Here is a 15049-nt window from a genome sequence, read left to right on the forward strand (position 1 = left end):
GCAGCCTTGGCTTCCCCGACTGAAGCGATCCTCCTACCTCAGCCTACTGAGTAGCTGGGACCACAGTGTCGCCACTACGCCCCTGCTAACTGCATTTTTAGTAGAGACGGGGTTTTCATGATGTTACTCAGGCTGGTCTCCAAGTACTGGGCTCAAGCAATCGGCCCTCCTTGGCCTCCCAAAGTGCACACAATCTCTTATACTCAGTTTCTCTTACATAGAATCTCACACACACACACACACACACACACACACACACACACACAAATCACGCTCAGTGTCTCTCTCACACTAATAGTCTCTTACACACAATGTCCGTCATACACACACAGACTCTCCCATTGTATACGAGCTCTCTAATGCACAGTCTATGTCCAGTCTCTCACACACCCCCTTCTTCTCTCAGTCTGTCAGACACACAGACACACACACACACACACACACACACACACACACACACACACACACACACACCTCGCTGGCCCCGCCCCCTGCATTGGCCCCTCCTCCGTATGGCTCCGCCCCGACGGCGGGGGTTGGGCGAGCCAGTGACAGGAGGGGCCGGGCTGGTACTTCAGGCGCCCTGGCCGGCGGGGCGCGCTCCGGCGGCTCCTGTCACCGGCGGGTGCGGCCGATCTCAGAGCAGCCCTCCGGCGGCGGCGCTGTCTGGTGCGTCCGGCGTGGTCCTCGGCGGCCGTCCGGGGCGGCAGGAGTTAGCGGCGGGATGTGCTCGGCCGGGGAGCTGCTGCGGGGCGGCGGCGGCGGCGGCGGGGAGCGCGACGAAGACGGGGACGCGCTGCCGGAGCGGGCGGCGGCAGGGACGGAGCGGGAGCCCGGGGCAAGCCCGCGGCGGCGCAGACAGCAGCTGAAGGAGAGCGAGCAGGTGAGCGCGGGGAGGGGGCGGCGGCGGCGGCGGCGGCGGCAGAGCGGTAGGGCCGGGGACCGCGAGTCCCGCCCGGCGGTGGAGGGAAGTGGCCCGGCCCGTGGGCCGCGCCGCGGCTCTGCCCCGCGTGGGGCACTGGCTCCGCGGCGCTCTGGGAAGCCGCCTCCGGGAGCAGTTAGACGGCGCGCCCGGGAGGGGCCGCGGGGTCGCGCGAGTGCGGACGCCAGCGCCAGCCCCGGCCCCGGGGTCGCGTGTCTGTCGGGGTCAGCGTGGCAGTCCCCTGGCGCCCGGCGGAGGATTCTCAGGCCGGCGCCCAGGGCTCGGGGGAAATGCCCTTCGTAGCTGTGATTGCTTTAAAAACCTCACTTGTAAACACTTCTTTTTCAACTTCCAGTCCGTACCCTGCGCCGGGTTCAGGAGGCGGCGGCTCCCCTCCCGCCCTCCATCTTGGCGTTTCCGAGCCCACACCTAGAGTGTCTGGAAGGTGTGGGTGGATTCCGTCCAACGGCAGCGCTGAAAGCATGAGTAGGAAGCGGGTGTTACAATGGATGTCTTGACAGGGACTCTCCCAGAGCAAGTTCTTCACATAAACACAGATGAGATCAAAGCTTCAGTTAAAAAGTGGAGAGGCAAGAATATTGCTTTCGGTTAGTATTATACTAAAGAGAAAGAAGTTTAAGAGGCCAGCGCCATAATAAGGGAAAAGAAGTTGGGTAATTTTTTAAACTCGCTGAGTTTGATCTCATTTAAATAAAGTGTGATAATGAGCATTATAACATCAAATATCTTCAAGATTAGGCAAGAGGTTTAAGTTTAAAAACTGAATTGTATGTTGGATGAATTTTCTACAGCAAATACAGTATTTAGACTTTCACAAATACCGAGATAAGCCGATCTTTAGAATCACATTAAGGAGCAGGAATTCAAATGATTATTGGCCTTTATTACAGCCTATACTGTTAGGACAGTTAATACCTGTCTCTCCTCATCTTTCTCCATCCGCCTTTCTGTCACATTTCACAAATTCCAATATCATCACTAAATGTATTAATAGATATATAACTTCTATTGTTTCAGTATGTTACTTAGGAAACAGAATAACATTCTGTGGCACACAACATATGCCTTAGCGTTAGGTTTGATCACCACGTGGAGTGATTTTTCATCTGTGACAATATAAGAGAAAGTAACTCAAGCAAATAACTTGATAGCTGGTTCTTCTGTTTCCCTTCCTAGTAGTTTTTCACATTAACTGTACTCAATTGCTCAAGGGCTTGGTTTCCTCTAACTTAAATTGCTCAACTGGAAAAGTGAAGAAAACAGCAACAAGAATTCCCTTGGGGAATGGGGGAGGGAGGTGCAGTTGAGCAGGGGTTTCCAAAGTATATTTTCAAATGATTGTAAGGGATCATGTAAAAGACTTCATTTAAGCTTCTGTATACTTCATTAGCATGATTATGTAGACATCATCAATAGCTGTGGTCTTTCCAAAATTGCTTATGGTACAAAGTAAAATAATAAAACAAAAAATGAAATATGTATCTTAGAAAACAGATATCATTTTGCATACCTGCTTCCTTCGTTGAATGTCATGAAAGTTCATTTTCCTGTACTCCTTTGAAGTGTTATTTTTATCATTGTCTTTTTGTCTCAAGATTTGTGAATGTGTTCTAAGCCCCCATACACAGTAATTGAAAATCACAACTCAGATGTGCATTTCCTTCTACATCAGCACCAAAGAAGAACTTATCAAGAAGAACTTATCAAGAAGCCAAACATAAGCAAAAAATGGGTGCAACCCAACCCATTGGTGTAAAAAGCACGCTTTTCTGATAAATTGTTTCTTTGTAATATTATCACAAAGCCTTGTTTTCTAGTTTTTTTCAAGTCCTGTAAATGAAATTTAAAACTGTTACACACAGCCATGTAATGATGGTAGAAACAGTATTACATGATAAAGACATTTGAGGGAGAAATGAAATTAACAACTATGGAGCATATCCCAAAGACTCATTTTATTTAGTTTTTATTTAGGGAGATGATTTTTGTTTGTCTTGTTGGTTGTTTTGAGGATACAAGGACTCCAGATTACAAATGGAATATTTTTGAAAGATTGGTTTTTCTAAGTTAATGACTTAAGGTGAACTTTTCCATGAAAACAGTGATACAAACAGAAACAGAACCAAAGCTAATTAGCTGGAAATGAAACAGAGGCCATCTTCCTGCAGTGTTTTCTACTTGGAACACTCACTTGGTGTTCCACAGATAGCCTTATGGATATTGAGAGGAAATTAGAGGCAGGAGCTAGCAAAGGCTCCTTCTCACCGGGAAAAGAGCTATGGTTGTGTGCTCTTGAACTCAATAGCTCCAGAGGTATCTGATGTGCTTCTCTAGCTCTTTCAATGATTTTTATCAACACCTAGTTTTCTGTAGTAAGTCCCTTTCTATTTCTATTCCCGTCATAGAGTTTGCCCTTTCCTGATTATTTGATGAAGGTTTCTTTCTTGGATTATTTCTCAAGCTAAAGCCTCTTTCACATACATCCTTCCTTCACTCATTTTTCTTTCCACGCCTATCTGAAAGTTTCATTCTCTTCCCTCAACCTGGAGGGCTCTTTCATCAACTTATTATAATGTCAAAACAAAATGTATCTTTATTCTGTTATTTATTTCATGTAATACTGAAATGCTAATATTAATATAGGTGTTTTGTTACTAGTTAAGATATTGTCTGCATCATTTTTTACAATTTGTCCTTAGATGCTATTCCATTTGAGCAATAAATGAAGGTTCCTCTGTCCTTCTGGCCCGAGTCTTTCCAAGTAGGGCGATTGATACAGGAGGCCTGGATAAATTCAAGTCACTTAAGAAAGGAGGCCTTGGGAGAATGAATCAGAGTCCTGTAGATGAAGAAACTGTGCCAGGTTTGAAGTAGGATCAAGCCTCTAAAGAGAGATAAGCAAGGAAAAGAAGCGATTTGAGGGAATGCCCAAGGAACTGAAGGGACAGGACACAGCTATTCCATATATGTGTTACTAATTGTGTGCATGAGAGGTATGCTCATGATGGTGAATGCCAGGTGGCTTTATGTAAGAGATTCTGTGCCTCGATGCATGGCTGGAAGGCTAAACATCTCCAGTCCTTTATCAAATGCCTTAAATGTCAATAGTATCTGCTTAGATGTGGCACAATGTGCAGGTCACTCACAATCTGAAATAACCTAAGATGACCCTCTTACCTAGAGAATAGGGAAGTCCCATTATCCTTAGATTGACTTTAGAATTATTAACTCTAGCTTTAACATCTTTATGATTATAAAAGTTATGTGTGCTTTAGAAAACTAGAACAAGACCTAAATAAGAAAAAAGCATTTGAAATCCCACTCAGTAATATTTTGATATCAAATATGAAACATTTGGTATTACTACAGTATATTCATTTATCTATGTGTATATGCATGTAGAGACACATTTTTTTTGAGACTGGTTTTACTCTGTTGCCCAGGCTAATCTCAAACTACTGGCCTTAAGCAGTCCTCCCCACCTCAGCCTCCCAAAGTACTGGAATTACAGGTCTGAACTACCACACCCAGCCACATACATATTTTTAACATGTTTTAATATAAATAGAATTTTGTGTCTTTTTTTTTACAAAAGGTTGGGTCATTTTCCCATGTTATGGAAATTCTATGTAAAAACTATCTTTAGGGCTGCCTAATAATTCATTACTCTAACACTGCACATTTAAGTTGCTTCAAGCTTTCTTTTATAAATTATGCTGTATGAAAATGTTTACTTGTAAATCCTTAAACTTCTACCTTGAAATAGATTATTAGAAGAACAAGGTCAATGAGTCAAACTCTTTGAAGCCTCTTGAAACATCCTAAGGAATTTCATTCAAGAAAGATTGTACTCATATATACTTGCAGCATTGGTGTGTAAAAAGGCCAGTTGGAAACCATCCATGCCAGCAATAAAAATACAGCTTATAATCTTTGCCAATTTCATAGGTAAAAATTCTATCATATTGTAAGCTATTGTTGGTGAGGTTTACTAAATGATTCATGTATTAGGCATTTGTGTTTCTTTTTAATAATTTTTTTCCTTTTGGCATTATAAGGATATTAATCCCTTATTTCACATTGGCTGTAAATATTTTCCCTGCTTGCTGCTTACTTTATAATTTTATTTATTTTTTTTTAATTTGAAAATTCTTTGATTTTTTTCTTAGTCAAAGAAATTTTTTTGGTAGTTTCATACACACACATACCACCCACATGTATACACATATCTCTATACATGTTTGTTAAGCAATTTTTTCTAATCTTACAATCAGTTAAATATTTGCCTGTGTTTTCTTTTGTATGTGTGCATTTATGGTTTAATTTTTTACTCTATTTAATCTCTTTAGAATGACTTTCTGTATTGTGTGAAGTATGGAACTTTTTATCTTAATCGTTGAATAACGTACTTTCTCCCTGACTTTATAGTCTTGTATAGTATTAAGGATTATATTAAAGTCTGTATTAAGTTTTTATATTTTTGTTGGTATTATGAAAAGGATTTTTTTCCATATCATATTTTATTATGGGCTTCTAGCTTTTTTTTTTTTAAATTGAGTTTTACTCAGTCACCCAGGCTGGAGTGAAATAGTTCAATCTCAGCTCACCGCAGCCTCCACCTCTCGGGTTCAAACGATTCTCCTGCCTCAGCCTCCCGAGTAGCTGGGATTAGAGGCACATGCCACTGCAACCCAGCTAATTTTGTATTTTTAGTAGAGATGGGTTTCACTATGTTGGTCAGGCTATCTTAAATTCCTGACCTCAGGTGATCTACCTGCCTCGGCCTCCCAAAGTGCTGGGATTACAGGTTTGAGCCACTGCACCTGGCTGCTGTTGGCTTTTATGTATTTCATTTTTAACTGGACACCTTTCTGAATTTTTATACTAGTAATAATAAATACTAGTATCTCTTAGACTTGATTCTTTTGCATCTTCTAGGTATATAATCATCCAGCCTATAGATAAAAATGATTTTGCTTCCTTTCAAATAATGTGTCATTTCTATTTCTTGCCTTTTGCAATGCCTAGAACTTTCAGAACAATGCTGGCTCATAGATATTTAAGTAAATAAATGAAGGAACTTCTGTAACAGCATTTGCCAAGGTTTGTTTCATGAGATGATCTGTAAAACATAAAACAAAGGGGGGAGGCAGTGGGGGCCCATGCTTTTTCATCTATCAGTAGAAATATGATTAACAGTACACATTGTAGATCAAGGATACCTGGGTTTACCTTTTATTGACTGTAACTTTAGGTAAGTAACTAACCTCTCTGGGCTTCAGTTTCTGCGTCTACATAATGAGAATAATAATTGTATCAACTTCATAGGATTATTGGAAGGATTATATGAGTTAATAATATACAAGACATACTTAGAGCAGCCTCTGGCACATAGCTAGCACATGAGTGTTAGCTGTTAGATCTAATTTTCGACAAAAGTCCTAACCGAAAAGAAATCTGAGAAAAGCAATTTTAAGTTTTCTCGCTTTTACAGTTAGAAAACCACCTTAGGAGAAAAGCAGAATAGAACAGTGTTGATACAGTTTGGATGTTTATTGCCTCCAAATCTCGTATAGAAGTGTGATCTCCAGTGTTGGAGGTAGGGTCTCGTGGGAGGTGTTTTGATCATGGGGACACATACCTCATAAATGGCTTAGTTGCCATTCCTTTGGTAATAGGTAAATTGTTGCCCACTTACTTCACATGAGATCTGGTTGTTTAAAAGAATCTGGGACCTCCTCCTACCCCCCCCTCCTCCTCCTTTTCCTCCTTCTTCTCTCTCTCTCTCTTTCTCTCTCTCACTACCTCTCGTGATGTGACACTGTCTGCTCTCCCTTCACCTTCTACCATGATTGTAAGTTTCCTGAGGCCCTCATCAGAAGCAGATGCCAGCACTACGTTTCGTGTACAGCCTGCAGAACCATGAGCCAAATAAATCTTTCTTCTTTGTAAATTATCCAGTGCTATATTATCAGTGTCTGATATATTATAGCAATGAAAACTAATGCAAATATTCCTCAACTTTAATGTACATAGGAATCATCTCTTATTAAATGCAGATTTTTATTCAGTTGGTTTGGAGTGAGGTCTGAGATTTTGCATCTCTACAAACCCCTAAGTGATGCTGATGCTGTGCCCATGGACCACACTTTGGCAAGGGAATCGAGGATAAGCAAGTCAATACACAGTATTCATCATACTTGCCCTTCAACATTGTATCATTAATATATACATATGGAAGTTGTTTAACTATTTTCTTAGACTTGTCTATTTAAACTCTTGGTAAGATATGAGAAGCCAATAGTTGTTCCCTAGGCCACGTTATTTGCTGTAGGTCCTAGTACTAACTCATGCTAGAGCAGACTAGAACCTAGTTTTCTAAACACCAAAGCTAGTGTTTTTTTGTTTGTTTGTTGCCTAAATACAAAGAGCCCATCACATGATGGAAGAAGAGTCTGATAGATTTTCTTCCCTTCTTTAGATTGTGTAGTTCAAAACTAAATATTAGTTTATACCCACTTCCTTTCACGTATTTTAAAAGCAGTTTGCAAACGATGTTGTAACAAGTGCCATGAATTTAGATAAATTCTGCCCTAACTTAATCTCATCTTGTTTCTAAGGACATCCAGTCACCAAAGTAACTCAGGGCTATGAATATGATAGGCGTCTTTTTGTTCATTTTTAAAATCATTATCCAGAGTGGAACTCTTAAATCCGTGGTTCTCAACTGGGGGCCTTTTGCCCACAGTGGGTGATTGACAATGTCTGGACAATTTTTTATTGTTGAGACTAAAAGGGTGCTACTGACATCTAACTGGAAAAGGCCAGGAATGCTGCCAAACATCCTATAATGCTATAGTCCCCTACAGCGAAGTATTAGGTGGCCCAAAATGTCAATAGTGCCAAAGTTGAGAAACCGTACTCAAAATGGGTAAGTGTTAAAGTCCTTTGAGTTGTCAAAAGTAGTTACTCTAATAATAGATATTTCACTAGATAGGTTAAAATTGTTTACTTGCTTGAAACCTGTATTTTAAACAGACTTTCAAATGATCCCTTTTCTCTGTGTCTCTTCTAGCAACTGCTCACATGCAACTGGCTGTCTTTGGCTTTCTCTCACATTCCTTTTCTGCCTTTCTTTCCTACCGCCCATCTCCTTTCTATCCCTATTGAGTCTCATTCTCCCATGTGCTTTATCCTTCCCCACCTATCTCAGCTACTTTCTCTTTTTCTGCATGTGTCTTCCTCTACCTCTTCCTCTTCTCTGCAGAAGCTGAGCATTGGGAAACAATGAAAAAGGGTTTGAAGTATGACAGATCTAATTTTGAATCCTGGCTTTACTGCTTTATAAGCCCCCGTGATCCTGATTACTTAATCCCTCAGAGATTACGTTCCTTATTTATAATAGATATAATGCTACCTACCTCTTAAAATTTTTAGGAGGATTCAGTCTCATTTTGTATGTAAAATGCCTAACACATGGGAGGTAGGCCCTCAATAAATATTTGCTGCTTATTTCTCCCTCACCTTTTCTATTTTTCATTTTTTTCCTCTGGTTTTCCTCTTATTTCCCTCAACTAACACATCATAGAACTGTGTTTTTAGTACTTGTAATTCTCAGATTTATAGAATATTTATTGAACAAAGTGTTAAGACTGTCTATTCTAAACATTAGATAAATTGTTTCACAATCTCTAAGCAAAAAATTAGACCTGTCAACCTAAATTATGTTGTTTTTTATGTAGATCTCTAGTTGATTTTTATCTCCTTGTTGCTCATTAATCCTTGATAGGAAAGATACCTGCCTTCTCTGTACAAACTATTCTCAGTTCCTTATTCAAAAGAAGTGATAAGGTAAGATTAAAGGGAAAACATAAAAGTACCATGACATCATTCTTGCCGTAACAGAAATATGTAGAAATTCTGTGTCTCTGTTCTTGTGTTCTTTAAGCCCTAGCAACACTGTCTTCATTTTCTGTCTTCTCTGGAGTCAGAATCTTATCTTGCAGTAACAGCCACCTATCTCCAAAAACCTTGTGTTCCTACTAGTTATGTTTTGTTTCGTTGTGTTTGTGTGTGTTCAAGATAACTAATAAGACATTTGAAGTGTAGCTTCTTTTGAGCAGATAAACCAAGTTTCTAACTAACCTGAGGCAGAAGATAACTTTCTATCTTCTGCTCTTTTTCCCCATACCCAATGTTCCCCCCTGCCCATTTTATCTCATTGGCAGCTGAGCCTTATCTTGGCATAGGAAGAGGAAATGATTGACTTTATTTCTTGCTCTTTTCTTATGGCCACAACTGCAGCTTATCAGAGTTCTGATCAAAAGGAAAGTATGGTACAAATGTTTGTAACTTTATGAAAAATGAATGATAAAATTATTTTTAATACTTAATATCTGAACATAATATTAAGAAAATTAGATTCCCATTTGTGGTTTTTACTATATTTCTTTTCATATAATTTTTTAAATATCTGTGTTTGAGAATTTTTTTCATTTCCCCTTCCAGTTAATCCAAAAGAATTTTATTTTTGTTTTGTATCCTGTTGATTAAAATTTTACTTGAATGTCTGCAGATGGTCTACAGAGGCAGGGAATTTAAGTTTGATGTTGCATGATTGCAAATTCCATCAGTCTGACTGAATTAAGGATTCCTTATTCCATGAGTTTTAGAGATAGTAACAGCAGGAGCAAAATTTTCACGGCCACAGATTGAGAATTGAGAAAGAAAGTCATTTTTTCAGGAGAATACTTGATTTTGGCTACTTTTTTCCCTACGTTTTATACTTTTTTAAAAATTTATTTCTATTTATGTGTTTATTTATTTATTTTTGAGACCGAGTCTTGCTCTCTTGCCCAGGCAGGAGTGCAGTGGTGCAGTGTCGGCTCACTGTAACCTCCACTTCTCAGGTTCAAGCAATTCTTGTGCCTCAGCCTACTGAGTAGCAGGGGCTACCAGGTGCACACCACCATGTCTGGCTAATTTTTGTATTTTTAGTAGAGATGAAGTTTTGCCATGTTGTCCAGGCTGGTTACAAACTTCTGGCTCAAGCAATCTGCCTGCCTCAGCCTCCCAAAGTGCTGGAATTACAGGCATGAGGCACCATGCCCAGCCTGGCTACTTTTAATAGATAAGTTCACCCATCTTGTGGTAGCATCTACCTGTATATTGTCCTGCATATACAGGGTACTAAGTAATGTCACCAGAAATTTCATTTCTTTTTTTAAAAGAAGTAGATTCTTGAAAAAGTATAAAATATAGAAATTTTTTAACCTGTAGTTTGATTTAAGAAAGTGGCTTGGGCAGGGCATGGTGGCTCATGCCACCGCACTTGGGAGTATAATCCCAGCACTTTAGGAGGCTGAGGCAGGTGGGTCACCTGAGACCCGGAGTTTGAGACCAGCCTGGCCAACATAGTGATACTCGGGCTCTGCAAAAAACTACCACAATTAGCCAGGCATGGTGGTGAAGACATGTAATCCCAGCTACTCAGGAGGCTGAGATAGAAGAATCGCTTGAACCCAGGAGGCGGAGGTTTCAGTGAACTGAGATGGTGCCATTGCACTCCAGCCTGGGTGACAGAGCAAGACTCCGTCTGTGTCCCTCCCCCAAAAAAAGAGGCTTGAACTAGCCATATTCTTGAATTCGTGGCCCATTATCATGTATCATTAGTTCATGAAAAGCCCTTCTCTTATTTTTCCATTGCATAACCATTTCTTTCACAATAGGCAGCTGTTCCAGTATGTCCGTTAGATATTACTGAAATTGCATGTATCTTTTTGATTACCTGGTGGTTTCATTTGTGTGTTTGGAGTTATGACTTAAACTTTTTAAAATATTGAATTCCGGTAGTTAAGATGAAAAATGAATACAAATTCTGATATTTTTTCAGTTTATAATCATTATAAAGACTAAGCTTTAGATTATATTTTCATTGGTTTTTATCCATCCCCTCAAAAATATATTTTTCTTTTATTGGTTCTATGTATTTTAGTGGGAGATAAGTATAAAACAATGCTATAACTTTTTATTTACTGATAAATGACAAACAATTTATAATGATAAAGAAGTTATAAATTATATAATATATACTGCTATTATTAGATGAAGCCTTATATAGGTAGTAAAGTTTTACATTTAATTATATAGTTTTTTATGTTTTGTAGGAAATGAAAATTGCAACTTCATATAGAGTCCAATAAATAGGAAAATATGTCCACCCTCACTAGAAAGAAAAGAAATGCAAATTAAAACAATTAGGAATGATTTTTCATCTATGAAGCTGTCAAAGATTAAAAAGATGAATGGTGTGGGTTCAGAGATATAGTGTGTAAAATACACTATATGAGCTACAGTGTATAAAATACACTATATGAGACACAGTGTATAAAATACACTAAAAGTTGGTTGTATAAGTTAGTTCAGTATTTCTAGAATGAAATATGATATCAAGCCTTATGAATAGATACTATTATTGCCCCTACTTTAAGTTGTGCAAATTGCAGAGCAAGGAGATCAAGTAATATAGTGAAAGTATAGCAGTTAGTAAGTTGCGGAGTTGAGATTCAAACCCATGCTTAATAGCCCTAAACTACCAAGCCAGTGTTTGTCCTTGAAATCAGTTTAGTGGATTTTAAACAGGATAGGATAATATATAAATTATTAGAATGCATCACACATAGTATGAGTGTCACTTTGTGGAACTTAATTTGTACTAGTTCAGTATATAAAATATGGTATATTTCTTATTGTGGATGACAGTCAAGATCACTGCAGTAGTGCAGACAGATCAATTCTATCTCAGGTCGTCTGCCTGGAACTCTTCCCCCAGATCTTCCCTTGGCAGAGCTTCATATCATCAGCTTATCTATTACTTTCTCGGAAAGTTCAGCTCTGACTACTTTGTGGCAAGAACCTCTTACCCCATAATCCTATATTCCACGAACCTGTTTTCTTTTCCTCATAGCTTTTCTGGCTATTTGAAATTATCTTACTTATTAGTTAATATGTTTATTCTCTGCTGCTCCTCACTGCCCTCTCCACAGGCACACTCTAAAACGTAATCCCCATGAGGACAGAGATTAAATTATGACAAGTATTTTAGAAAATTATTTGAGCATCTCTGAGCTAGTAGAGATGAATCTGTCAAAACTTCTATCCAAAAACACACTCGCTAGTAAAAACTCAATTGAGGCTTTTACTAAAGAAGTATGTCTGTCTTCTGAGGTGAAATTACCATGACAGAAATTAATTTTCAAGAAGGAGAAACTTGGACTTTGTATATAACAGGTACATGTCCTCTTATCAGAATCTTAGCAGAAGAGGAACTAGTGATGTTAGCTGTGCATTGAGTTTAAAAGATTTCTGTGAAACATTTGTAAAATTTTAGGGAAGAATTGTCGTCCTTGATGTGCTGTATTTAAAAATTATCGCCATATAAAGACAGTAAAAGGCTAACAAACATAGGAACTGGGGATATTAACTGGTATTGCTCTAAATTTTGAATTCTGTTTTTCAGTTGTTTTTTTTTTTTTTTAAACATAGGATAGTAGGAAACCCAGATAGTCAATAAAGCCCAGAGCTAGTAGAAAGATAGTGAATAAAGTTCATATCAGCTATTTCAATTGTAACAATGTTAAATTATAATTTTCAAAAAGGTAAAGTTATGGCTCTTATTAAATGTAAAAGGAGCATATGTTAAAGGTTTTATGTAACTCATAATTAAGAGGGAACCCAATAAACGTTACAACCTATTCAAAGAAGAAATCAAAGAACTAAAAATATTATGGAGAAGATATGCTGAAATGAATTTCCAAACTGGCTTTTTCCACAGCCAGACAGAGGGAAGTCAATTGAACCTTCACTGGAACAGAATTTATTCTTATAGATAAGAATATTTTTGCATTGCTCTTAATTACCTGTAATTTATAGACTTTAAAATAATTCAAAGACCGTGAAAACTAACAATGTTCTAAATAATGCCATAGAGTCACCCAGTAATTTTTTTTGCTTATCCTAAATAAAGAAAGAAAGATAATTTGGTAATTGATGAAGATAATTTCTAAAGTTTGCTATACAAAGTAGATTAATTTCTGGACAGCAGGGATACATATGTCTCTTTACAGTGTCATGTGATGCTAGAAAATATTAACTCTATTCCAGTCTTCTTCCCTAATACTATTGAATGCGTACATTCAATGTACATGTGAAAATACATGGTTTACATGAAAAACAAAAGCAAAACCTGATGTCTTTTTTACATTCTTCTGTTATTACATAACTAAAATTAACCTGAAACTGAGATTACTACCAAAAAAACACCCCAAACACTCACAAAAATTTTGGTGAAAACAAGATTGCTGCTGAAAGGATTCTATATCTATGTCTAGTTTTTATTTAGCACAGAAATCCTAATTGCTTGTTCATGTCATCCTACCATATTTTCTCCATGTGTTGAGTGGTCATTGGTTCAGAGACAACTTCGTCTACTCAAGAGTTTCACAGCAAGGTAGAGGCACATGTCGTGTTAGCTTTTAAATTTAAAAAAGGGCAAGAATGAAGTGATTTTTTTTCCATAGGGAATTAACCAATTAGCATGACTATCTTTGACATCAATAAAAATATCCAATGTAAAATACTTAAGAAAAATTACATAAAGAAAAAAATAGATACCAAACTTTGTCCTTCATTATTTATTTATCATAATTTACTGTTATAGTTTATTTAACAGTAATATACTAAAAAAGGTATAATGATTCTGCCATTTTTGGATGATAATATTTTCTTCTTGGAGTTTAAAAGATTAGCTATTTGAAAATCAAAGTCTTTGGACACTGTATATTTGGCTACGATTTTCAGACTTAAGTTGCTCTAACAATCTTACCATATACTGAAGATACTTACTCCATTTATATCATATTGAACATCAATTGTTTTAACAACTGATTATAATCGTTGTATTATATAAATGTTTCTGTATTTATTATTTGTTCTTTATTTTTCTGGCTAGCATGTACTTTCTTGACAGCTTTTCACCCATTCATTCAAAAAGTTTAATGAGCTCCTACTATTTTTCCAGGCACGGATCTATGTCGAGGTGTAAGAAAACAAACAAAAACAGGCCACATTTCATTTTTCATTAATCTTGTGTTGTAGTGGGGAAAGAGAGACAATGAATAAATGAACAGTATATCAGTGAACAAGTAAATCATTGGGCTATATATACTGTGAAAAAAAATAAAGGCAGGAACGTAGACAGGAGTGTGGATATGAGCGAGGGTTGCTATTTTTGTTTTTCTTAGTTTTTTCATTGCTATTAATGTATAACATTTGAGCATAGTTATGGGGTACACATGATATTTTGATAAATGCATTCATTGTGTAATAATTAAATCAGTGTATTTAGGATAACCATCACCTCAAACATTTCTTATTTCTTTGTGTTGGGAACATTCAGATTTTCTCTTCTAGCTTTTTAAAAATATACAACATATTGCTGTTAACTGCAGTCACTTTACTGTGCTTTTGAATGGTAGATTCCTTCTAACTATATGATTGTGCTTTATCACCCAGTTTCCCCCGATACATACATCCTTCCCAATTCTACTCCTACATACAAGTGAGAACATGCGATATTTGTCTTTCTGTGCCTGGCTTATTTAACTTTTAAATAAAGTGGTCATGGAAGAGCTCACTGAGGTAACAGTTGAGCAAAGACCCAAAGGAAGTGAGAATTACCTATTTGGCTTTGCCCCTCCATTTGCTTTGACTCTTTAGTAGGGTAGAGCAGTTTGAGTCTCAGTCTTACTAATTATGGTAACATATATTTCTTCAATCTAGATTCTCAATTCTTTCTCACAATCCCCACTTCCAGTTCTCTATATTTTGCTACTATTTTATTCATTTGCTCCTACTGTAAGCAAATGCAGATTCTTTGTGGAAAGATAAAATAAAAAAGTAAATTAGGCTGGGCGCCGTGGCGCACGCCTGTAATCCCAGCACTTTGGGAGGCCGAGGCAGGTGGACCACGAGGTCAAGAGATCGAGACCATCCTGGTCAACATGGTGAAACCCCGTCTCTACTAAAAATACAAAAATTAGCTGGGCA

At 38.0% G+C, this 15049-nt stretch overlaps 1 protein-coding gene across 1 annotated transcript in view; it reads left to right on the forward strand.

Annotated features, from left to right (window-relative positions):
• The first annotated feature begins 520 nt into the window (after nucleotides 1–520).
• The window catches only part of FAM241A (family with sequence similarity 241 member A), a 42320-nt gene continuing 27791 nt past the window's right edge, over nucleotides 521–15049 (forward strand). Inside the window, exon 1 of the mRNA XM_017509898.2 lies at nucleotides 521–883. Coding sequence (XP_017365387.1) covers nucleotides 725–883 — 159 coding nt within the window. The 5' untranslated portion in view covers nucleotides 521–724. The remainder of the gene's footprint in view (nucleotides 884–15049) is intronic.

This window comes from Cebus imitator, unplaced genomic scaffold (genome assembly GCF_001604975.1).
Source record: "Cebus imitator isolate Cc_AM_T3 unplaced genomic scaffold, Cebus_imitator-1.0 Scaffold17, whole genome shotgun sequence".
In the NCBI taxonomy this organism is placed as follows: domain Eukaryota; kingdom Metazoa; phylum Chordata; class Mammalia; order Primates; family Cebidae; genus Cebus; species Cebus imitator.